At 44.3% G+C, this 25,146-nt stretch overlaps 2 protein-coding genes across 5 annotated transcripts in view; both read left to right on the top strand.

Moving 5' to 3' along the window:
• The first annotated feature begins 9,961 nt into the window (after positions 1-9,961).
• Positions 9,962-17,250, top strand: TNFRSF17 (TNF receptor superfamily member 17). Of its 4 annotated transcripts, none has more exons than XM_045777915.2 (4): positions 9,962-10,016; positions 14,518-14,642; positions 14,997-15,128; positions 16,712-17,250. In XM_045777915.2, the coding sequence occupies exons 2-4, from the start codon at positions 14,525-14,527 to the stop codon at positions 16,987-16,989; spliced, it is 528 nt and encodes a 175-aa protein (XP_045633871.1). In that variant the 5' UTR covers positions 9,962-10,016; positions 14,518-14,524; the 3' UTR covers positions 16,990-17,250. The 4 variants fall into 4 exon arrangements, with proteins under 4 accessions (XP_045633871.1, XP_045633869.1, XP_045633868.1 ...); XM_045777913.2 differs by lacking the exon at positions 9,962-10,016 and adding an exon at positions 10,048-10,397 and having other exon boundaries at positions 14,563-14,642; XM_045777912.2 differs by lacking the exon at positions 9,962-10,016 and adding an exon at positions 10,050-10,397.
• Positions 17,251-20,627: 3,377 nt separating this feature from the next.
• SNX29 (sorting nexin 29) overlaps positions 20,628-25,146 on the top strand; it is a 510,975-nt gene continuing 506,456 nt past the window's right edge. The window contains exon 1 of the mRNA XM_045777903.2: positions 20,628-20,735. Within this exon, the coding sequence (XP_045633859.1) occupies positions 20,729-20,735 (7 nt within the window). The 5' untranslated portion in view covers positions 20,628-20,728. The remainder of the gene's footprint in view (positions 20,736-25,146) is intronic.

Raw genomic sequence — 25,146 nt, 5'->3', positions numbered from 1 at the left:
TTAGAGAGAGAGAGCAGGGGGAGCAGCAGGCAGAGGCAGAGGGAGAAGCAGGCTCCCTGCTGAGCACGGAGCCTGCCGTGGGGCTCCATCCCAGGACCCTGAGATCATGACCTGAGCCGAAATCAAGAGTCAGACACTGAACCGACTGAGCCATCCAGGCGCCCCAGGAAGTTTTAAACAGAGGGAACCAATGATTGAAAATGGAAATGCGAACCTGCCTTGATAGTACACTTAGTCCCAGGGAGCTCCCAGCAAAATAAGTGTGCTGTTATTTATTATTTATTAAAATTGGAAATTCTCCTAAAAGTAGGAGAAACAGGGAGACTTCTAGCCAAAATGTGTGTGTGTGTGTGTGTGTGTGTGTGTGTGTGTGTGTGTGTGAGTGAGTTTAAAGGAGGCAGAGACTGTTCGACAGGAGGAATCTTGGGCGATTTTACAGACTCTGGGGAACATACCAGACCATGAGAATTGGACAAGTCCCTGGCCTGTGCCCTGGGTGGAGAGCACTGTCTCCACTGTTTCATTCCATTAAAAAGTAAAATCTTCTAAAACATTCTTTACATAGGCATACCTTCACGTGCTATACAATTAAAATAATGCAGATGAAGTGTTAATGTTCCTCAACCCTCCACTCCTTCCCTCCCCCCCCACCTGGGACCTAGGTCCTCTCATTCCAAGGTCAACGGGCATGTTATTATTTTGATGTTTTTTTTTTTCTTTCCAGATATATATATTTTTTAACTATTTTATTTCTTTATTTGAGAGAGAGAGCGTGCAGGCAGCAGCAAGGGGGAGGGGCAGAGGGAGAGGGAGAAGCAGACTTCCCGCTGAGCAGGGAGCAGGGAGCCGGATGTGGACATGACCCTGGGATAATCACCTGAGCCTAATGCAGATGCTTAACCAACAGAGCCATCCAGGCGCAGCTCCTTCCAGATATTCTCTACGCATTTGCAAACACACATGTACATATGCAAATGTATAGAGATAATGTGTGATGTCTAATTTGCATCTTTTAAAATTCTGACTTATACATGCTCACAGTTTAAAAACCAAATCATTATACAAGACCATTTATTGAGTCCTTACTGGGTGCTGGGTACTGAGCTACAGTGGTGTCCCAAGCCAATTCTAAATAGGAGCCGTGGCTGAATATTTCCCTCGGGGTGCACCACACCCACGCCCCAGTCCCCAGCGGCCTTGTCTTCTGTATTATCTTATTTGATCTTCACAACAACTCCTGTGATGGTGCTGTCCTTACCATCTCTCTTGTACAGACTAAATAGTCCAAGCTCTGACCAGTTAAAGAAATTGGTCCAAAGCCACGTGACCGGCCAGTCACAGGCACTTGACCAGAATCTCAAATCAAGCAGTCTGGCTCCAGGACGTGATGACTCCACGCAGGAATGTTTCCTGTGGTCTCCAGTTGCTCTTGTGTCTAACTGAGGGCAACGGCGGGGAAAAGAAATGCCTCGGAAAGTGAAGCAAAAGAAACAGGACATGCAGTTGTGTATTGTGTCCCGTGACACCTGGAATCGTGCCAGACGTCACACTTCACATGTCACCATCAGTCCTGCGGCTTCTGCGCTTGGAGAGAAAGCTTCGTGGAAGAGAGTCGTGATAAAACAGCAATGCCTCTCTATCACAGAACCCCGTCACTGCTCGGGGCGCGACACCTTCTTCTCTCAGCCAGTTGCTCACTGCCACTTACTCGTGAATCTCCATCGCAAAAGTGACAAGTGCTCTTGCTTCAGATGTCAGAATGATGTCACCGTAGGAATCGAGGGAAACAGTCTCGGTCTCCGAATCGGTTCATCAAATCACACATGTGGTTGTTTTAACGTTATTTATATCTTAGGAAAGCTTATTTTTTTAAAAGTTTATTTATTTTAGTTTTAGTCATCTCTGAAACCAACGTGAGGCTCGAACTCAGGTCCCCGAGATTGAGAGTCAGGCGTTGCACGGATAGAGCCAGCCAGGTGCCCTGTGTTTAATTTTATAAGAAACGACCAAACTGTGTTCCAGAGTGGCGGTAGAAATTCTGCATTCCCACTAGCAGTGTGTAAGAGTTTTGTTTATTTAACTCCCTCACCAGTGCTTGGTCTTGCTGAGAGAGACATATATATTTAGCCCTTCTAATATGTTTGTAATGATAGCTCACTGCGGTTTTAATTTGCATTGCCCCAATGGCTAATGATATCGAGTAATTTTCCTGTGCTTATTTGCCTTTTAGGTGAAGTGTCTTTTCAAGTCTTTGCCCATTTGGGGGGGGAGGGGCAGAGGGAGAGGGAGACAGAATCCTTTTAGTAGGTTCTATGCCCAGCGAGCAGGGTTCCATCAAGAGTCAGCCCCTTAATATACTGTATGGTGACTAACATAATATAATAAAAAATCATTAATTAAAAAAAAAAAAAAGAGTCAGCCCCTTAACTGACTGAGCCACCCAGGCACCCCAAGTCTGCCCATTTTTAAATTGGGTTGGATGTTTTATTATACATTCCATCTGTTACTGTTGAGTTTTAAAAATTACTTATATGTTTTAAATACAAGTTCTTTGTCAGATATATGATAGCAAAATTCTCTTTCAGTGCTTATTCCTTCTCTTAACATGTCTCTTGCACAGCAAAAGTTGTAATTGGAATGAGGTCCAGTTTATCAATATTTCCATTTACGGATTATTCTTTTGCTGTCCAGCCGAAGTACTCCTTACTTAGCCTCAGGTCCCAAAGGTTTTCTCCCATTTTTTCCCCCTACAACTACTGTAGATTAACATTTAACATTTAAATCTGTGATCCATTTTGAATTAATTTTTGTATCAAATGTAAGGTTTATTTTGAGGTACTTTTTTTTTGCTCACAGATGTCCAGTTTTTTTCTACAATTTGTTAAAAAAGACTGTCCTTTCTCCACTGAATTTCTTTTTTTTTTTTTAAAGATTTTATTTATTTATTTGATAGAGAGAGACAGCAAGAGAGGGGACACAAGCAAGGGGAGTGCCTGGGTGGCTCAGTGGGTTAAGCATCTACCTTTAGCTCAGGTCATGATCTCAGGGTTCTGGGATTGAGCCCCGCATTGGGCTCCATGCACAGTGGGGAGTCTGCTTCTCCCTCTGCCTCTGCTGCTCCTCCTGCTTGTGCTTTCTCTCTCTGTCAAATAAATAAATAAATAAAATCTTATTTGAAAAAAATCAATTGGTTACATTTGGATGGATTTATTTCTGGATTATCTATTCTGTTTTCTTAATACATGTGTCTCTCTCTCCACCATCTTAATTATTGTAGTCTTATTGTAAGTCCTAAAATTGGATGGCTTGAGTCCTCCATTTTTTCTTTTTCAAGTTGTTTTAGCTATTCTATTTCTTTGCCATTCCATATAAATTTTAGAATCAGCTTGTTTGTATCTACCAGAAATTCTACTGAGATTTTGATTGGAATTGCATTTAATGGATAGATCAATTTGGAGAGAACTGACATTTTTACTATGTGAGTCAATCACTACATGGTTTATCTCTTCATTTATTTAGGTCTTCTTTGGTTTCTCTCATCAGTGTTTTGTGGTTTTCAGGATTCATATCTGTATATCTTCTGTTAGTTTTATATGTAATTATTTCAGTTTCTTGGTGGGGAGCTGATGTCAACGTATCATTTTTTTGAATTTCAGTTTCTAATTACACATTTTCAGTACATACAGTTTCAGTGGATTTTTGTGTGTTGACCTTGTATCCCATGCTAAACTGACTTATTTGTTCTAGAAGCCTTTTTGGAGTTTTTTTTGGATTTTTTCTTTTCCTTTTTCTTTCTTTCTTTTTTTTAGATTTTATTTATTTATTTGTCAGAGAGCACACACAAGCAGGGGGAGCAACAGGCAGAAGGAGAAGCAGGCTCCCCGCTGATCAAGGAGCCTGAAACAGGACTCGATCCCGACCTGAGATGAAGGCAGTTGCTTAACCATCTGAGCCACCCAGGCATCTCTCTTGGGATTTTTTCTGTAGGCAATCATGTTATGTGTGAATAGGGAGAGTTTCATTTCTTTCTGTCTGATGTATATTATGCCTGTTATTTATTTGTCTTGCCATTCCTTTCTAAGGTACTTGCATTATCATATTTGAAGTAACTTTCTTTTTTAAATTTTTTAAATTTTTTTATTTTTTAGAAGATTTTATTTATTTATTTGAGAGATAGAGAACACGAGTGGGGGGTTGGAGAGGCAGAGGGAGAGGGAGAAGCAGACTCCCCACTGAGTGGGGACCCGATGAGGGGCTCAATCACAGGACCCTGAGATCATGACCTGAGCCGAAGGCAGACGCTTAACTGACTGAGTCACCCAGGTGCCCCTTGAAGTAACTTTCTTATAAATAGTGCATAATTGGGTCATGCTCCACCACCATCCACCCCTGCCCCATTTTCACAATCAGTCTTTAATTGATTTGTTTAGACCATTTACATTTAATGTAATTATTAATATGTTTAGATTTAAGTCTACCATTTTATCATTTGCTTGCTTGCTTGCTTTATTCTCAGGAACTCACGACCCTGAGCAGACATTGAGTCGGACGCTTAACCGACTGAGCCAGCCAGGTGCCCCTTATTATTCGCTTCCTGTTTTTTCCTTTGTTTTTAACTCCTCGGTTTTCCCTTTCCAGCTTGGGTTAAACATTTTCTTAGTATTCCAACAAAATGTAAGTGGATGGCAAGATGATATTGCTTTAGCAGGCAATCAAGCTAGTTAGGTTTAGGATAAACATTCTTAACCATTTTCTGCGGATTGTGGTTCCAGTGTCAGTTCACTCTCTAAAAGCTTTGCAGTGCTAGTCAGATCTGTCTTGTGTGTGTGCCACCAAACGGCCAGTGTGGGGTCTGGACTAGGCGTAGTCTGTCTCAAGGTTCTTCAAGTCTTCTCTATGTAGAGAAGCTCAGGAGGTCATAAATGACTTTCTGGAGTCACGTTCCCAGGCTTCTCCCTTTCTACAATATCCTGGGTACTTTCTAGTCCTCTGGGGATTTCCTTTTTGGTTTTACAGTCCAGATCTGGGGCTTTAGTTATCCCACACTGGTATGCATTTCTGTGCATGCACCCACATCTGGGCTGAGCAGTGAGAGAACTGGAGAACTCCTCTCTGGTTTGCTAGTACTTAATATTCTCTTCTTCATCCTCATTTACTGCCATGATATACTTTTCAGAGTCCTCAAGTAGCTACATTCCACCCAGTTTTATAGCAATAATCAATAGAAGAGCCGAAGAAGCGTATGCTACTTCATCTTACCTAGAAACTGGAACCCCTCATGTAATTTTAGAGAACATTTTGAAGAACTTTAAATCAGAGCTTTGGTTATAATTCAGACACATTTTCCATTCTTTGTTTTTCCAAAACGTTGTGTCAAATATGGGTTTTACTGAATTAAAAAAAAAATCCTAAGTGGGATGATCTAGAGAAGAAATTAAATCATTCTTTTTGGCGTTCTGATGTGTAATCATCTTCCTGATGAACTTTATGTCTCTAAATAACATTCTGATGGGGTCTTGCTCAATCTAATGTGAACTAAATGGGAATAACCACAGATCTGAGATGGTTAAAGGTACCTAACAATTCTGGTGTACAAACATTAGTGTTTCCAATATAGAGAGAATGTTAATACATCTCTCCCCTGCTGGATGGACAGTAAATGTTAAAAAGCCTCCTACAATATCTACATAGAATACCCCATCATCCATAAGGAACTATTTGCAATAATGGCTTGTTTGGTGCTTTTCTCTCTGCAATACTGAGCTCCACGAGGGTAGGCACTCTCACCATTTTGTTCACTGCTCTATCTCCAGAGCTTTGTACAATGTCTGGAAAATAGCTAACACTCAACAGAAATTTGATGTCTGAAGGATTGAATGAGTTGAATGAAATGAGGCAGGAATGAATCTACACAGTTACTATAAAAAGAAGTGCGTGGATGCTGGAGTAGGAAGAGGGCAGGGTAAAACCAGCTCCAATGTCCACCATACAGTAGTGTTTCAGACTAATACCCTACGACAAGTTGTATACTGATTTAATAAGCATCTGTCAGAGGCTCACCATGTTCAAAGTATTCGTTAGGTGATGGTTAATAGGGTGATACAAATATGAATGCGGTCAATTTCTTTTCCAAAGGCACCTGTCTTCTAAACAAAGGGATGCTGTGTTCTACCTCAGAATCCAGGAAGAATAATAGATTCTATTTTTTAGTACCTGATATTCTTTAAATCAATTCAAAAAGTATTTATTGCATGCCTATCATATGCCAGATACTGTGTGAGTTACTTTCATAAAAATAAGAACAATAAAAGCTACTATTTTTTCCCAGTGATTACTATATGCCAGATTATGTTAAATGCTTTGTAGTCATTAAAAATCTTTTCAATTTTTAAAAATTGTGGTAAAATGAACATAATGTAAAATGTACCATCCTGACCGTTTTGAAGTGGACAGTTCGGTGGCATGGGGCACATTCACACTGTTGTGCAGCCATCACCACCATCCAGCTCCAAACTTCTTTCACGGTCACACACTGAAACTCCACACATGCTAGACACTAACTCCCCATTGCCGCTTCCCCCAGCCCCTGGCGACCACCCTTCTACATTCTGACTCTGTGAATTTGAGGACTGTAAGTACCTCATCTAAGAGGAATCATACAGTATTTGTCTTTTTGTGACTGGCTTTTTTCACTTAGCATGATGTCCTCCAGGTTCGTCCATGTAGCAGCGTGTGTCCGAATTTCCTTCCTTGGGGTGCCTGGGTGGCTCAGTTGGTGAAGTGTCTGCCTTTGGCTCAGGTCATGATCCGGGGTCCTGGGATTGAGTTCCACAGTAGTCTCCGTGCCAGGACACTTTGGACACTTGTGCCCAGACCGGTAGGAGAGAAGAGGAATCACCATGCGAGTGCAGGTAATGGCCTGGTGGGCAGGAAGAGGCACGGGGGCCTGAATCTAATGGGCGAGGAGAGGAATATGTGTGCAACCCAGGGGATCTACTTGGGGGCACTCCCTTCTTCTCCCTGAACCTGTGAATGAACACATGCAATCGTCTGGGCCTGAGAAAGGTGTAATTTGCCAAGAGTTCACACCTCTCAGGAGTGAAGGTTTGGGCCACGTCACCTAGTGAGAGCCCTCCCGGCAGCTCGGGTGACAGCTCCGCGTAAGGAGCTATAGGATGAGGAGTGGAGGAAAGAATGAGACTGGGTACAGTCCCAATACAACCGCGGTGACCAAGGCCTTCGTTTGCATCACTAACTTCCCTCACGGAGAAAGGCCCATGGAAGTCATGGCAGGCTGCTCTCCAAACACGCATGGCTGCCATGACAGTGACCTCTGGGATGTCCTGCAGGGAGCACACTTGACTGACCACTCTGGCTGCCGCCACTCACCATTACACTTCCCCTGCCTGTTCCCAGCCAGGCCTGAGCCCGGCAAGGGTGTTAGCGCATTGGGCCCACGCCTGCAAGACACGGGATTCCTCTGACTGGCAGTCTTGGCTCAAGAACTCTCCTTCACTCAGGCTGGCCAAACCTTTCTGGGACTTGCACTGCAGGCTGAGGTGATTCTCCCCCTGACTTCCCTTTCGTCTCCTCACCTGTAGTGCCGCTAGGCCTGCATCAGTAGGTTCCTTCTCTTCCCCTGGCTTCCTCCCTTTATCCTTTACAGGTATTTTACCCCAGAACCTGTCATGGTCTAATTCCATTATGGCGACTGTTTCTGGGAAGACCCCCAGCTAACACTGGAGTTCCTCCCCATCCTTGGCTCCACTCACCTCTTTTTAGTCTGTGTCTCAGTACTGTGCTTACTTCTTGAAAGTACTTTCACAGTTGGATATACTTCTTTTATTATATATATATATTATATTATATATATTTTTGGGGAAGGGGAGAAGGAAGAAGTAGAGAGAGAGAGAGGGAGAGAGAATGAGCTGGGTAGGGGCAGAGGGAGAGAGAGAATCCCAAGCAGGCTCCATGCCCAGGGCAGATCCCATGGCGGGTCTTAATCCCATGACCCAGAGACCATGACCTGAGTCGAAATCAAGAGTTGACACTTCACTGACTGAGCCACCCAGGTGCCCCTCCTTTATTAATGGTTGCTCTGTTTCCCCCACCAGACTGCAACTTCCGTTAGGGCAGGAACCCCATCTAAATGGAAGTCACTCTTGCAGCTGGTGCCTGGCACAGAGCGTAGCACGCGGTGGGCACGGTCCGTCTTTACGGGATGGGAGAACTTCCGCCGCCGCTCCCATCACTTGACGCAGATGCCACTGTCTGTGTTCTCTGGGTCTTGTCGTTGGTGGTGTTTAAAGTAGGGACAAAAAAGCATCACAGGGAGGAGTCAATGATTTGAAAAACAAGAAACCACCCTTCCCTGACATACTGGGCCTGAGAACTGCAAGCAGCCAGGACCCTCTGGAAATCAGAGTGAAGCCATTTTGAGAAGTTCTAAAGAGCTGATAGGATGTGGTGCTTCTGATAGTGCTGAGGGAAAGCAGGAGTTCAGACACCCGTCTTCAAAGGAAATCTTCCCCGAGAAGGAGCGGGGGTGTGAGGTGGGGTGGTCTCCAGCCGTGGCCCCAAATCCAATTAGCCTTTTTATGTCCTCAAGCAAACAGGGCTTCTGAGTGATCTGCTGAGATCTAAGTAAGAGGAAGAGAAGGAGGGAGGAGCATCTTTGCATTGGAATCTTTTGGTGCAGGGCTCGCTCAGTGGGGCTTCTGATCCCGGCTTTGAGCTGTTGAATCTCCTCCCTCTCCCCTCATCCAAGGCCCGCTTCCCCCAGGCTCTGGGGGAATAGTAGGGAATAGTAGGTAGGGAGGTCTTGAGAAGAAGTTGTTAGTGGCAGCAAAGAGGCGGTACCGTACGGTGGTTAATACCATGGCTTTCGACTCTGTATCAGTCAGGAGAGATGACACTATGTTGCCGTAACAAACAGCCCCTCAAATCCCATTCGTGCCTTGTGTCTGGTTTAGCATGGGCTGCGGTAACAAAGTATCATAGGCTGGTAGTTTCAACAACTGAAATTTATTTCTCCCAGTTCTGGAGGCTGGGGAGTCAAGATCAAGGCACCAACAGACTTGGCGTCTGGCCGTAGTTCTCTTCCTGGCTTGTAGCTGGCTGCCTTCTCCCTGGGTGCTCCCATGGCATGAGATTGCTTGAGAGACTAAGTTCTCTGGTGTCTCTTCCTATAGGGGCACTAATTGCATCATGAGGGTCTCTGCTCATGACCTCATCTAAACTTAACCACCTCCCAAAGGCCCCACCTCCAAATACCATCACACTGGGGGCAAGGGCTTCTACAAATAAATGTTGGGCCCGTTGGGGTTTTGCCATTCAGCGTGGCAGAGGGAAGAGAGTGTGATGACTTAAGCACAGCCTCTGCCTTCACGTCATACATGTTTCTTCTGCTCACATTTTCTTGATCAAAAGCAAGTTACATGTGGAACTTAAAGAGGGCTATGGAGAATACAATCCAACCTTGTCCTCAGAAGGAAAGAACTACATTATTGGCAACGGCCCTAATGATCACCAGAGTGACACAGTCCAGATGTTGCTGTGAATACATTTTTTAGATATGACTAACATTTAAATCTGCACACTTTGAATGAGGCACATCACCCTCCGTAATGTGGGTGGGCCTCATTTAATCAGTTGAAGGCCTTAAGACCGAGGTTTCCCAAAGAAAGTATTTGGCTTGAAGAATGCCACAAAGAAACCCTGCTTGAGTTTCCAGACTGCTTGGCTTGCCCTCTGGATTTTGGACTTGAGACTGTAAGAACACTGAGTCTTTCCTGAATTTTCAGCCTGCTGGCCTGTCCTGTGGATTTCAGACTTGCCAGTCCCCACAAATGAGTGAGCCAGTTCCTTAAAATATCCATCTATCTCTTTTGAATCTTTTTGGGTCTCAAGCCTGCCAGTTCTTAGACTGGGATTTACACCAACACTATTGATTCTCCGGTGTCTCCAGCAGATCTGGACAACTGTACATCTTAGGACTTCTCAGCCTCTGTCATTGAGTGAGTCAATTTCTTGTAATAAATCTCTGTGTGTGCACATGTGTGTGTGTGTGTATGGATATGTATGAATGTATGTATATGTTTGCGTGTACACACACACACACACACACACACACACCCTGCAGGTTGTGTTTCTCTGTAGAACCCTGACTAATACATGTGTAGATTTCTCCTCCCTTGTGAAAAATCTACTAAAGCCCTTGGAAGAAACTGTGTACTTTTGTTTGGAGTTAAGAGCTAAAGGTCGAGTGCTCTGCTGTGAAAACTTGATCATAGTTTAATAATGTGGGGAGAAGAATCTTCTGGTTGGATGGAATTTTCCTTGCAGAGCATGCTAATGGTTTTGGACGTTGGAGGCAGTGTCTCTGCTTCTTCAGAGCTGTAAGTAGGTGCAGAAGCTTGGGGCTGACTCGGGGATTGGTTTTCCTCTTGTTTTTTTCTGTGTAGAGTGAGGTCAGACCTAGTAGTGTTTTGCTGATGTTATTTCATTGACAAACTATCCTGAAACTTTTAAAAAATCTTTAATTTAGGTGTTACTCTGCTAAGTCCCCAAATGACAGTCTTTGAGACTTGGGGCGAATCATGGAGCTAGTCTGGCCTCATTTCTCTCAAATTGTGTTCTATGAAACATATATTCCTAAATGGTCATAGGTGGTCCTTGAAAAAAGTGATTCCTTGACCAAGTGGGTTTGATAAAGACAGCATATACTCTCTCCTTTTTGGAGAATTCCAAATGCACTTCAGTGAAGTTTGAGGTGCCTCAAACTTAAGTTTTTATGTCATGTCTTTGAAAGGGTCCTGACTAGTATGACGTCTCCCAATCTCTTTTGCACACTTATCTCTGTCTCCTCTCCGTTGCTGTTTCTCCATCTCCTTACCTGTCCTGCAGGAGAACCAGCTGACCCTAAGATGTCAGAATTAACTAGTCACTCCCATCCTGAGGAGCAGAGGGGAACCTGATGTCCCCCAGTCGTGGTCTGTTGTCATTTTGGGCGTGAGTGGAGCAGTCAGCTAAAAATCAGTTATGTGGCTAAAGATTTTATTTTTATCTTTGGATTGCTAGCAGCCAACCCAAACTGACTCGGCTAATGTAAGCCAGAAAGGAAGTTTATTGGAAGCATCCCAGGCTTCCCCCTCCCCAGAATGGAGGACAGAGCTGGAACAAGCTGAGAAACAGACGTGGGGAGGGAAAGCAACCAGAGCCGTCCTGGGGAGCCTCAGCAGGCTTTCATTGAAATCCTCTCAGGGCTGGCCACCGACATGGTGCACCCTCTGTTCTAGCTTGAAACGGCTGGTAGACAGAATATGTTTTAAGGATGAGAGTGAAGTGAGATGAGCCTCTTGGCCCTGGTTCCTAGGAGGCCACCTTGCATATCAAAGCGGCTTGGTAGCCCACCCAGAAGGGTCTGCGGGACCTCTCTGAGGAAGGAGCCATCCCTGGGCCGCTCTAAACTGCTCCAGGCCCCCAGGTGCAGGACTTCACTACTCCTAAGGCCCAGGGAGAGCTGGGGAGATGCTTCCCTTAGTGCTTTTGGCTTGTAGGACTCGCATGGGCCCAGACTCTGCCCGTCAGGGGTCTCGCTGACATCTTCAATCTTTCTCTGTTTTCCCTTGGTCTCTGCTGTTCATGCCTTTCACTCTGCTTTCTTTCGTCTTCCGAATGCCCCTCCTCCTACAGACTGAATGTTTGTGTCCCCCGGAAATTCATGTTGAAAGCTTATCCCCAGTGTGGTGCTATTGGGAGACGGGGTCTTGGGGCGGTGATTAGGTCACGGGGATGGAGCTCTCAAGAAGGGGATTAGTGTCTTCATAAAAGAGACTCTGGAGAGAACTCTTGCTCCTTGCACCTTGGGGTGCAAAAAGATGTCTGTCCTTCCCCCCTCAACCCTCTTGCCAATTTAGCTTTTCCCTTAGACTTCCGTACTTCTGTCTGAATTCTGGGAGTCTTCCTAGGTGCAGGAAGTGGGCTCTCACCAGATACTGAATCTCTGAGAAATATGTTTCTGTTGTTTGTAACAGAACTATATTCAGTCTGTAGTATTTTGTACGGCAGCCTGAATGGACTAAAACATCACCCTTTAAAAAAAAAAAGGCTCTTATTTAAAGAACAATTATTCAAAAATAGTTACTCAAACTACCAAATATTTTTCAGTGAAAACTTAGTCTTTTTTTCCCCCACCCTAGACTTCCTGTCTCTTGCCACAGGCAGTAATTTCAATCCTTTTTCTGGATATCTGTCCAGATGTAGCTTATGTCTGTATCTCTATATACCTCCTATTTTATTTGTTTTTTTTTCAAGTAGGCTCCAGCCGGGCTTGAACTCACAACCCTGAGATCAAGACCTGAGCTGAGACCAAGAGTCGGATGCCGAATGGCCTGAGCCACCCAGGCGCCCCTGCCTACTATTTTATTTGTAAACACAGCAGAACAGATTAGACACTTGCTTGGTAACTTGCATTTTCCACTCAGGGATGTATCAGAACACATCTGGCGCATGTTTTGGATGGCTGCGTGGCCTTCTACCGCAAGGCCCCATCGATGGACGGGTTTCTGTGAATACAAATGATGAGGCAGCAAACGTCCTTGGGCTCCTGATGTGAGGCGTCCGAGCAAACACATCGGTCAGAAGCAAGAGTGTTTCCTTTCCCAAGAGTTAGCAAAGCTTGGTGCTTCTGGTTTCTACCAGACTTCCCAGGCATGGCCCACATTGGCTGCTTCTCTTTCTCTCGACTCCTGAAGTACTTACAATACAGCTTCTGCCCACGAACATATATATGCAAGGGGCCCCAGTGACCTCCTTCCTTAGTGCGTCGCTTCTGACGTTTCTGTAGAATTTGACTCACTGCCCATCCCATCCTGAAACGCTCCTTGCTTGTCTGTTACGGTGGCTGATCTTTGTCTTTCCATTTCTCTAAGTGTGCTTTTCCTGTGACCTTGGTCTGCTTCGTCGTCTGGCAGGGGCTTGAGGGAGTGGAATCCGCTGGGTTAGCCCTTGGCCCACACCCATTCACCTCACTGCCTGGACCCCCAGAGGAATGGGAGGTTTTGATCAATATCGAATTCACACTCTCTTTTAGGCTCAAACCCTTCATTAAAAAAAAAGAAAATGTTGTCTTTCATTCCCGCATTTTAGGTTATTATCATCACTATTTTAATATTTACTATGTACCATTTAAAAAATACGAAAAGGTGTAAGGGCACCTGGGTAGCTCAGGTGGTTAAGCATCTGACTCTTGATATTGGCTCAGGTCTCGATCTCAGGGTCCTGAGTTCAAGCCCTGAGTTGGGCTCCACGCTGGGTGCGGGGCTTAAAAAAAATATGAGAGCTGTCAATGATAACAAAGAATACGACAGAAGAATAACACAACAAACACCAATGTATCCACCATTCAGCTTAATAAATGTGAACAACACAGCCAGAGGCCCTTTGATACCCTCCCTGCACCCTAGAGAGAATCACTGTACTGAATTTGGAGTTTGTCATTTTCTTGCATTTTAATGGAGTCCTGAATTTCTGACTGGCCTCTCTGGATATCTCTATATGGGTATCCCACTCAGTATGGTTAAAAACAAACTCAAGTGATTCCATTTACATAAAAAGAAAAAGGTGCTTGCTCTATCATCTATCTATCTATCTATCTATCTATCTATCTATCTATCTATCTATCATCTATCTATCTATCTATCATCATCTATCCTCAGAAATCCTTCCAGAAAGATCTATATTAGGGGTTGACCAGACAGAACGCAGCAGCAAGCCTGTTTGCAACTTCTGTTATCTATCTGCTCGTTGGTGTTTTCTAAATTTTCAACAGTGGAGCATGGATTAGTTTACTACTAATGCCCCAAACTTATCTTCCCCTCAACCCTCTTTCCAATTTAGTTTTTACCCTAGATGTCCCTATTTCTGTTGGAATTCCACGATTCTTCACAGGTCCGAAACCTGGGAGGCACCTTGACGTTCCTTTCCCTGTCTCACATTCCTTCAGTTCTTACTACACCTTGTGGTTGAGCGGATTTCTATCTCCCCTGTTAGATTTTAAGTTCTTAAGGGGCGCAGACCTTATCTGTCTCCCTGGGGGCCCATCACTCAGCACAGCTCAAAAACAGATGGCCCAAAAGTGGTTATCGAGCCTTTCTGTCTGATGCCTCAGGCTCGTCTACACACCTTGCGACTGTCACCTGATTTATTTATAGAAATTTCCTCTATAAATAAACGGTTTCTGTTTCAGGTATGGTTTGCCCTTGATATTTACACTCCATCTCTTACCCTACCCCCGTCTCAAACTTAGAAACCGGAATTGGAGCTGGTATTCAAATCCTTAGCCACAGTACAAGGAGCCAGCCCCTTGTGTAAGAACTAAGTCATAGTTGTGAAGTTCTTCTTTTCCCTGGACATTCTAGCTGCTGTCAGTACATTTGCTGGGGAATTCTTGACGAGGTTTTACTTGTCCTTCCATGCTGTTCTTTCTGGGGTTTCCTTGTTTCTTTTTGTGATCAGGTTCCAGATGGCTCAGGAGTGCTTACAAAATGAGTATTTTGACAGATTGCTTAGTGCTTGCAAACCGTGTCACCTTCGATGTTCTAATACCCCTCCTGTACCGTGTCAGCGTTATTGTGATGCAAGTAAGTAATACTGCTTGAACAATTAATTCATTGGTGTGACCTATTTTCTCTACATTGACTATTTATGAAAAAAATAGACATTACAGGAAGGATGGTGAGATCTTCTGAATCAAAAAGAGAGAAATAAGGCAAGTATTTAAATGCCATCGGGAGCAAAGTAATTATTCAGAACTGAACTCAATTTTATTCAGCGCTGTTAGCAACATGGATTTTTATCAACTCTTCTAATTAAGTGTTATTTAGAATTTACAAGTCAATGCTGATGAATTAGGGAAATTGGATGGCAAATAATCTTTACTTGATGTGGATATTATGTTGTCAGTTCATTATCCCTCTGATATTCTTTTAATTCAGTGAAAGGAACAAATGAAATTCTCTGGACCTGTTTGGGCCTGAGCTTGATAGTTTCTTTGACAGTTTTTGTGTTGATGTTCTTGCTAAGGAAGATGAATTCGGAACCATCAAAGGACGAATGTAAAAACACAGGTTGGTTTGAAATCTATTTGCAGTCTTTGAAATCTATTTCCAAGAGGTTGCTATTGTGAATTTCAGTTCCTTCTCTCTCTCTCTCTCTCTCTCTCTTTTTGTGTTGAGTATTTCATTTGGTTAGAGCCCTTTTGAGTGTGTTAGAGGACAGTTGTGTTAAACGAACTTTCGGGAAGGAGCGAGCTGTCTTCTTTTTGGTTTGTCTCTTCTTTGCAGGTGCTCCACAGAGTCGCGCTCCCCCACATTCTTCCCTCAGTAATTACTCTTCTGAAGTAGTGAGGTTTCCTTGGCAAACATCCACCCCTTTGACCAAAGTTAGCACATTGATTAAATGTCTTACTCTCAGAAACTGCTAGCCAGGTCTGCTACTATTAGGAAAAATGTATTTGGCAAGACCCATGGCCATATTTTTAATACAAATGTAAATGCTGTTTGCTTGGGTGAATATTTTGCTGCCAAAAAAAGTGCTTGAAATGAATAACCAGTTGTTCTTGGATTATTTGAGTAGTCGTTTTAAAGATTATTATCTTTATTAAGCAGCAGAGAACCAGTCTCAGAGAAGTGAATGTTCTACTTAAAGCCTTTTTAAGATAAAAGCATTTCTGCAGCACCTTTGCCCATGATCTGATTCCCAAACACTTCGCAGCCATTGCCCTATTTCTTGATGCATTTATTTTCTGTGCATAATCTGTAAGGCACCCACCTCATTTGCAGTAAAGAGAGGTAGATGGCTGTTCCCCATAATTTACTCATGTTTCTTTTTTTTTCTTCTGCCTGGGGTCTGAGAGACAGGTGGGGAGTGACTTTAAGTGTTTTATTTTGGAAGATGGAGTTATTCTGTGGCAGGTTGGGGAAGTAGGAAAGCTTACCTTCACCTGCATATAAATGGGGACATAATAGAGACTCCTACCTTACATGATCACAAAAGATTCATTATAAAAAAATTTTTGATTTGCTACCAAATGCTCTGTAAGAGAAGCATCTTTACTTTGAATTCTAAAGTGTCACCCAAAGGCTTATTTTGGTGTGCTGTAACATATGGTAATTTCACAGGTGTCATTTCACGGGTGTAAAATAGGGTCAACACTTCAATGCCTCCGAGGACCAAGCAGGCAACCAGTGAATGCAGTGGGCAGGTGGAGGTTTCAAGAATAGAGTAGCCTGTGCCCGTCACCAAGGAGACAGGTGCTATGGACTCCAACCAATTGTTTCCATGTAGGAATGTAAGCTACAAGTTGCCACTTTTTCATTATTATTATTTTTAAGAGACCAGTCGCCTTGATCTGCATGTGAAATCCCTTGAATTTTGGTTTTTATTTTTTAACCTCTTGGTTTTTGAATGGGGGCCAACATAAAACGTGTAAGCAAACACTTAACAATACTGTAGGGGCCTAACCGAAGTCTATCTTCAGATCCAGTGTGGCCTGTGGTCTGTAGGTGGGTGACTTCTAGCGTAGGACATACTCATTTGTTTTGTAGGAGGTCTGTCTCCATGGCTTGGAGCCCTAATGTGTACTGCTAAGGCTGTCAGGACCGCCTCACGTGGGAAGTTGAGGTTAATGGTTGTGTTTCTGCATGATCAGGATCTGCTCTCCAGAAGGAGGCGAATGCTGACCAGGAGGAGGGCCGTGCTAGCAGGACTGGTGACGAAGTTCTCTCAAGGGGCCTGGAGTACACAGTAGAAGAATGCACCTGTGAAGACTGTGTCAATTCTGAATCAAAGGTCGATTCTGACCATTTCTTTCCACTCCCGGCTATGGAGGAAGGTGCAACCATTCTCGTCACCACGAAAACAAATGACTACTGTAATAGCCTGCTAGCTAGTGTCACAGAGATGGAGAAACCCATTTTTACCAGATAATCGACCGTTTCAGCTGGTGTAGAGCTGCTTTGAAAATCTGATGTCAGGATGATGTATCTGATCTCTTTAGGATGATTGTACTTATCAGTTGTTGATAGAGCTTTTTGTCCTGTAATTCTAGAAAGTCTTTATGTTAGATGTACTTCCCTACCTTATTGTTGGGAGCTTGACTGTAGAAATTTCCTTGGTCTCATGATTAAATTCTTGACTCACTGAAAAAAACCACTGCAGTGTGTAGATCCCATAGTCCCACATTTCTATGGCTAGCCCCTTTCTCTCCTATACACACACGTATATACTTCTAGCCAGATTGGATTTTTCTCTTTATTATTAATGGAAAGTAAGGTGATCTTATGTACTCCTGGAGATAGGAGAAGCCTAGAGTCAGCCACACTAATTTAGTGTGCAATGCGTGAGTGCAAGGCTCCTGACCTTGTGAACTTTTAGCTTAATGGAGACATCAGGCATTATTACAGTCCCATAAATAAATGTGTAATTGCAAACTGTGATAAAGGTATAGTAGGTATCATTTTCAGACCCCAATGCAGGTAATAATAATGGTAGCTAAAACTTAGCCTTACTAGGGACGCCTGGGTGGCTCAGTTGGTTAAGCATCTGACACTTGATTTCAGCTCAGGTCATGATCTCATGGGTCCTGGAATCAAGCCCTATGTGCTCAGCAGGGAGTCTGCTTGAGATTCTCTACCTCTCTTTCTCCCTCTGCTCATACTCTCTTTCTCTAATAAATAAGCAAATCCTTAAAAGAACAACAACAAATGTACGGTACTAACTCATCTAGTGCATACAACAAATCACAAGGTAGGTGGACAATTATTACCTCCATTTTACAGGTGTTGGCAGAAACTGAGTCAGAGGAAGGTAACATAACCAATAAATGGCAGAACTAGGATTTAAACACATCCTGACTTATTTATTTTTTCTCTTCGCATCAAATTAAGTTCATTTGAATTTCCCATCTCTTTTGGCTACAATCTTAGTCATTATTTGGGCGGGGGTCCCTTTCTGGGGTTGTGCAAAGGTCCTGAGGTGTTATGGAAAAGTTTGCAACAGGTGATGATGCCCTCTGGTAATATGTTGACTTTGATCATTGTTAAGATGCCCACTGACACCACAGCGTAGACCTCAAAGTCTTGGGGCTTTGTGGCTTTTGTGTCAGGTTTGGGATATGGGAAAACTTAGTGAGCCCTTTTTACCCTTTGGGGGCCATTCCATGGTTCCATTCCAGGTCCTTGAGGACCACAGGAGACAATACAGTACGGTGGTTAAGGCACTGGCTCCTGGAGCCAGATTGGCTGGACTTGAATCCTGGCTCTGTTACTAGAAGTTACAGACTTTGGGTGACTGTGAGAGTTACTTAACCACTTGTGCCTCAGTTTCCCCATCTGTAAAACGGGAATAGTAATAGTATCTACTTATAAGGTTATTTTAAGGATTAAACGAAAACACAGACACACCCATTGGCGCATATATGTTTTTTTTCATGAAAGTATCTGCTTCATAATAAATACTTTGAGTCACATTGCTGTAATGATTTTTATTAATCTGCTTGAATTGTAGTCTGAGAGCAGGCACACACTCCTTTCCTGTTCTATGGCTGTTCTAGGAACGGTATATGGAATACTGCTCCTAGCTTCTCACAGGCCTTCTTCCTTCTCCCCTCCCCGCCACTGGCATCTCCTCAACGACTTTGGTTTTTCAAGGCTGACAAGAGCTGTAGACTTTAGGCTTTTGATTCTTGGTCTTTGGGGACTAGGCGAAAATCTCAGAAAAAAGGAATTACAATGTTTCAAGGGTGTGGTTGGAGGTAGAAACGGGGAAGGACAAGCACTGATGTCACTAACTTCTCCTGCCTCAAGTGCCATGAAGGTTCAGGGTGCTATGAGAAGGTAGAACACGTTATCCTCGCGACAACTCCATGACGCAGGTATGTGATGCCTTCCCCAGGGTTACAGAGGCAGGAGAACCCAAACTAGGATTCTGGGGGTGGGGGAGTTGGGGGGTGGATTTAGGCACATAGACTCTTCAAAATAACAGATTAACAATAACTATAGAGTATAATTTTGAAAATGGCAAAGACGATCCAACCAACCCACAAGTATTTTCATCTCTCCACTCCCTCAATCCCTACACATGGTCATACTTTGACACATTGTAATTATGGCACATAGACCATTTTGCACCGGACTTTTTTTTACTTGAGGCCTTATCATTGGCCTCTCCCCAAGTTTCCATCTTTATAATTAGAATTTGCAACTACCGCAAGAGATTCCTTGTGAAGTGGGCCATGATTTGCTTAGCTATTCTTCTGTAGTTGGGCTTTGGGGGTGCTTTCCACTCGTTCCGTCATAAATAACGCTGCACGGCAGCCGTCTCCAAAGAGCTCTTGACTTCTGCTGGAATCCAAAAGATCAACTTCCAGGGGCCAGAGGTTTTGTGTTGAAAGGCAGTGTAGTAGGAAGACCATGGGGCTGTGGGTCACACAGAACTGGGCTGGAATTCTGGCTCCATTTCCCTGTGGGGTCTGGTCCTCGATTCAGTGTTTTCAACTGTGGATTAAGATTTATCAGTGGATCAATCAACTGTCTCAGTCAGCATAAAAAAGAAAGAAAGAAAGAAAGAGAAAAAAAGAAAGAAAAATAGAGAATACATTACCCATGGAATTGTTTTGTTAAACATCTTGTTAAATGTATCCACATGTGTACTGGGTTGTGATGTAAAAATGCCTTTTTTTTTTTTTTTACTCCGGGTTTTGGGCAAAATGCTCTTTTAACCTTTCTGGGTCCCCTTTCCCCCATGTATAAAATGGGACAGTAACCTGAGCTTCATATTGTGAACTCGTGTTGGCACATCATCCATCCACCTTATCTCCAATGCCACCAGCCTAGCCCCAGACATATTATTTCTTGCTGGGCAACTGACTGCAATGGCTCCCTAACCAGGGGCCCTTTCTCCACCCTGCCCCACTACAATTCATTTCGAACCCAGGAGGAGTAACCGTCTTAAGACCTAATTCAGATCGTGTCACTCCTCTGCTTAAATTCTGGCAATGGCTTCCCATTCCCTTACACCCCCTCACCATGGCCCACAGGCCCTCCACCCAGGCTCTCCTACCTCCTCTCTCTCACCCACTCTCTGGCTCTAGTCAAGCCCCGAGGCAGGGCCTTTGCACTTGCTGTTCCTTCTGGAACACCTTTCCTGCGCATCATCCCGGGCCGTTTTCCAGCTTCCGTCGTCCAGGTCTCAGCTCCAAGATCGTCTCCTTAGGGGTGCCCTCCGGAATTGCCCATCTCCCCGGTTCCCATGCTTTGGCCCATTACCCTTTATTTCCCTTCTTAGTTCCTACTGCTCTCTGCAACGGTGTTGGCTAACTTCTCGTGGCCTGTTCACTGTCTCCCCGACAGAGGTGTGGGCCCAAGAGGGCAGGGAAACGTCCAGGTCAGTCCCGCCGCAGCCACGCGCGGTGAGCGACTCTCGCACCTCCGTGCTTCCCCGCGAGCATCTCGGTCCTCCCAGGACCGGGCCGCCCAGCCACCCCGCCGCGCCGGCGCCCGTGTTTACCTTCCGGGTCGGTGGGCGGGTCCGCGGCGGCGGCGCTCCACTTCCGGGGCGGGGCGGGCGGGCGGGGCGGTGCGCTGTCTCCCGGCCTGTCTGGAGCCCGGCGGCGGCAGTGGCGGCAGTGGCGGTAGCACAGCGCGGGCACCGGCTCGGGAGCGGCACCATGAGCGGTGAGTGGCGGCTTCGCCGCTGTCACCCGGCCCGGCTGCCTCGGCTCCCGCCGCTCCAGCTGCACACTCCGGCCCCCGAGTCCCCGCGTCCCGCTCGCTCGCACACCCCCGTCCCGTCTCTCGTAGACCCCCGTACGCGCGGGAGCTGGCCCCCGTTCACCTGCACTTATCTGGCGTCCCGAGTCCAGACACTCCCAGTCCCCTGCCTCCTGTTCCCCGCTTAAAACCAGCTCCTGCACACCTGTCCCCAGACCCCCAGTCTCTCCCAGTCCTCCGACCCTCTCACCCAGTCACCATCCCCTCAGTTCTCAGACCTTCCGGCTCTCAGTCCCTCCTAACTCCAGAACCCCCCCCCCCCCAGTCCCAGTTTCAGTTCCGGGCCCCCCTGCTCCCCAGTCATTCCTGTTTCCCAGGCCCCTGGTGTGCAGTCGCTCCAGTCTCCACACGGGAAGGGTGTCGTCTCTGACACTCTTAGTTTGCTGACCCCTGAACCCCGTGTCCCCCCGTGGCTCTCGGTCCCCAGAGGAGTGTGAGTTCTCCAGCCTCTTTGTCTTCCCCGCCCCTCCCATTCCCTCGTGCCCTGTCCCCCGGTGCTTTGCTGTTCCAGTCACCAGTTGTTCCCAGTTACACTCGCAGTGTCCCTCACTGGTCCTTGCTTCTTACATTTTGGTCCTTTTTTTCATGCTCCCGCCCCTTTCAGTTCTTTTCCTAGCTCATTTGAGGTCTCCCTCGCTCTGTCCTGCACCCCTTTCCTTGTTCAATTCTGAACCCATCTGGGGACCATCGCGTTGCCCTTCCCAGCCCACCCCCCTCCCGCCTGCAGGGAGGGGTGTGGTTTTGGTCGGGAGGCCGGGAGTGGGAGGGAGGTGGGTGTGGACAGCTTGTGCTCCGCGTTTCTGAAGTTTAGTCCCCAGACTTGGATGTGAATTCTCAGCCGTTCTCTGAAGCGATCTACTGGTGTTTTGGTGCTAAGTCATTCCTGGGTGTTGTGTGTGCAGAGTGACTCCGGGAAGCCTCGCAGCCCGCCCTGACTGGGATCTGGATTTACTTAGGAGGACCCGCCTACCCTCACACTGCCTGTTTTTCTCTTACTGTGGAGTTGCCACTGAAGAGTCCCTGCATCCAGCTCCCTTGGCCCTAGCCTTTCACCCAGGCATTTCTGGAGGTTGAGGAGGAGGAGGAGGGCAAGGCGAAGGGGCCGTGTCTCTCTTAATTTTTAACTTTTGAGTTATCTCCGTGGATCTTTTTTTTTTTTTTTTTAAATACAAGTCATGCGCCTTTTGTTTTGCTGTTCAAGAGCAAGATTTGTGATATCGTTGGTCCTAATGAGGGAGCTGGGAAGGGGGTTTCCTGGGAGATAGTCCAGCTTCTGTTGTCAGAGCAAATGATTTTTGGCCTAATTAAATTTCTGGTCCTTGAACATCAGTGGGGTGATTAAGAGGTGATGAGTTGATTTCCACCCAGGAGGTAATGCAGCCTGGTTTAAATTCACAGTCTGGAGCCAGACAGCCTGAGTTCAAATCGTGACTCTGCTCTATAAAGCTGTGTGATTTACAGTAGGTTACTTGACCATTCCGAAGTCCCAGCAAAATGGGGGTAAATAATAGTACCTGTCACCTAGGCTTATCACAGTGACTAAATAACTTTATTTAGGTAAAGTGCTTGGTATTGCACTTCTTACATGGTATGTACGTAGGAACTTAGAGCAGTTGTTGTTTCCATAAGGACTCAGCTGGGGCTCAGGTGGGGTTTTCTGACCCAGCGCTGGGACAAGGGCTGGGGCTAAGTATGCCTTGAAAATCTCTTGCTTTTATTTTTTTAAATTATTTTTTATTTTATTTAAATTCACTTTACGTATAGTGTATTATTTCAGAGGTAGAGTTTAGTGATTGCATATCACACCGAGTACTCATTCCATGAAGTGCCCTCCTTCATGCCCATCACCCAGTTACCCCATCCCTCCACCCACCAACCCCCTCCAGCAACCCTCAGTTTGTTTCCTATAGTTAAGAGCCTCTTATGGAAAACCTCTTGCTTTTAATATGACCAAGGAGACTCTGCCTCAAGCTTAGGGTTCTGGACCATTCTCCTGCCTTGATCATAGGAACAAGTGAAGTTCACAAGCCAAGGGAAATTGATCAATGTGTCCTTCAAGAACCAACTTAATATCAAAGATAATGAAGTTTTAAAATATAATTTTAAAAATCATTACAAAAGGAAACCAACAGATGGCTTTTTTAGGAAAAAGTGTTCAGGATGAAAGCCTTCTTTTGGAAAGATTGTAATTGAGGCGGAAAGAGTGGTTGCTGAAGACAGAAGGGAAGTCCCAGGTACTTGCAGTTTTTTCTTTCCCCCAGTTTTATTGAGAAATAATTGACATACATCACTGTATAAGTTTAAGGGGAACAGCATGATTGACATATATTGTGAAATGATTTCCACAAAAGGCTCAGCTAACATCCATCCTCTATGGATACAATAAAAAGAATAGAAAGAAGAAAAGATTAAACTTTCTTTTTCTTTGTGATGAGACCTCTTAGGATTTACTCTCTTAACTCCTTCCATATGTCGTACAGCAGTGTTAGTCATCATGTTGTACGTGACATCTCTAGTGCTTATTTATCTTATAACTTGGAAGTTTGTACCCTTTGAACCTCTTCCTCCAATTACTGCCTTCACGTGTCTTGAGAATACAGTTGAAACAGGGTCTTCCCGCCCTTGGGATCGATGATCAGCATACAGTAAAATAATGTTGCATGGAAGTATTTCCTCTTTTTCCTCTGTCCTTTTTTTTTTTTGAATAGAAAATTTCAAAAAATGTCTCGAAAATGAAGAGAATAGTCTAGTGAGCATTTACTATCTCATGACCATCCCCTACATACCTATTTCTTATCTCTGTCCCTAGTTTATTTTGAAGCAAATCCCAGATGCTGTATCCTTTCATCTGCAAATATTTTAATATGTGTCTGTAAAAAATAGGGACTCTTTAAAAAAACATAGCTCAATTTCATGATCATACTTATAAAATTAGCAATAATTCATTAACATCAGCAGATATTAAATGTTCAAATTTCCATAATTGCCTTATAATTTTATAGTGTGTTTTTCAGACTTAGGATGTAAATAAGGGTGAAACCATGCAAATTGGTTTGTTTTTTAAGTCTTTTAGTTCTCTCTCTGTTTTTTTTAGTTTGCTATTTTTTTTTAGTGTTTGGTGTATTCACAGAATTGTGCACATATCACCATAATCAGTTTTGGAACATTTTCATTAGTCCAAAAAGAAACCCTTGTACCTGTTAGCAGTTGTTCCTCATTCTTCCTCCTCTCAGCCGCAGGCAAACACTAATCTAGCTTGGATTTACCTATTCGGGATATTTCATATAGATTGAATCATATAATAACGTAGCCTTTTGGGTCTGGTTCTTTTCACTAAGTATCGTGTTTCTAAGCTTCATCATATTGTAGCATGTAACTATACTTCATTCCATTTTGTGTTTCAGTACTGTTTCATTGTATGGATACTCTGTTTTCTTTAACCATTCGTCAGTTGATGGACATTTGACTTGTTTCCACTTTTTGGCTCCTCTGAATAATGCTGCTTTGAACATTCACGTACAAGTTTTTGTGTGGGGATGTGTTTTCATTTCTCTTGGGTCGATATCTAAGAGTAGAATTGCTGGCTCCATTTGCGGAACTGTCAGACTGTTTGCCAAAGTGGCTGCACCATTTTCCATTCCCACCAGCACTGTACGAAGTATGAAGGTTCTGCTTTCTTCACATCCTTGTCAACAGTCTTTTGATTATCGCCATTCTAGTGGGTTTGAGGTGGTATCTTTTTGTGGTTTTGATTTGCATTTCCTTAATGGTCAATGATGTTCAGCATCTTTTCATGTGCTTATTGGCTGTTTGTGTGTATCTTCTTTGGAGAAGTGTTTGTTCAGATCTTCTGTCCATTTTTAAATTGGGTTTTTATTGTTGAGCTGTAAGAATTCTATGTAATTTCTGGATATAAGTCTCTTAGATCTATTACTTACAAAAATTTTCTCCCATTTTGTGTTTTTTTTTTCTTTCTTGATTGTATCCTTTGAAGCGCAAAACATTTTTTTTAAACTAATAGGTTCCCCTTTCCTCTCTCTCTTTTTACCCCTCACAGTTTTTTTTGAAGGAAACAGTTCACCCTGGTTGTTACAGGGTAGATTGTTTCTTTGTGGGATTTTGCTGACTGCGTCCTTTTGGTGTGGTTTGACATGTTTCTTAGTCTCTTGTATTTCCTATAAATTGGCAATTAGAGTCTGCTGTATTTTGTAGTTGAAAATGTTTGAGTAGAGTCAGGGGTCAGATGGTTTCAAGGCCAAGCGCATTAAGTGCAAATAACCAGGAAGTGGAATGCCTAGGTAATGCATACAAAAGA

The sequence above is a fragment of the Ursus americanus genome, chromosome 2 (assembly GCF_024610735.1).
Source record: "Ursus americanus isolate L20-20 chromosome 2, mUrsAme1.1.p, whole genome shotgun sequence".
Classification (NCBI taxonomy): Eukaryota; Metazoa; Chordata; class Mammalia; order Carnivora; family Ursidae; genus Ursus; species Ursus americanus.
This window is presented reverse-complemented; position numbering and strand designations above follow the sequence as displayed.

Excerpts from the sequence above, each read along its gene's own strand:
- TNFRSF17 (XM_045777912.2), top strand. The coding sequence starts at position 10,300 with ATGTGGGGAGAAGAATCTTCTGGTTGGATGGAATTTTCCTTGCAGAGC. Across the intron at positions 14,643-14,996 it reads TCAGCGTTATTGTGATGCAA|TGAAAGGAACAAATGAAATT; the intron begins GTAAGTAATACT and ends CTTTTAATTCAG. Across the intron at positions 15,129-16,711 it reads GGACGAATGTAAAAACACAG|GATCTGCTCTCCAGAAGGAG; the intron begins GTTGGTTTGAAA and ends CTGCATGATCAG.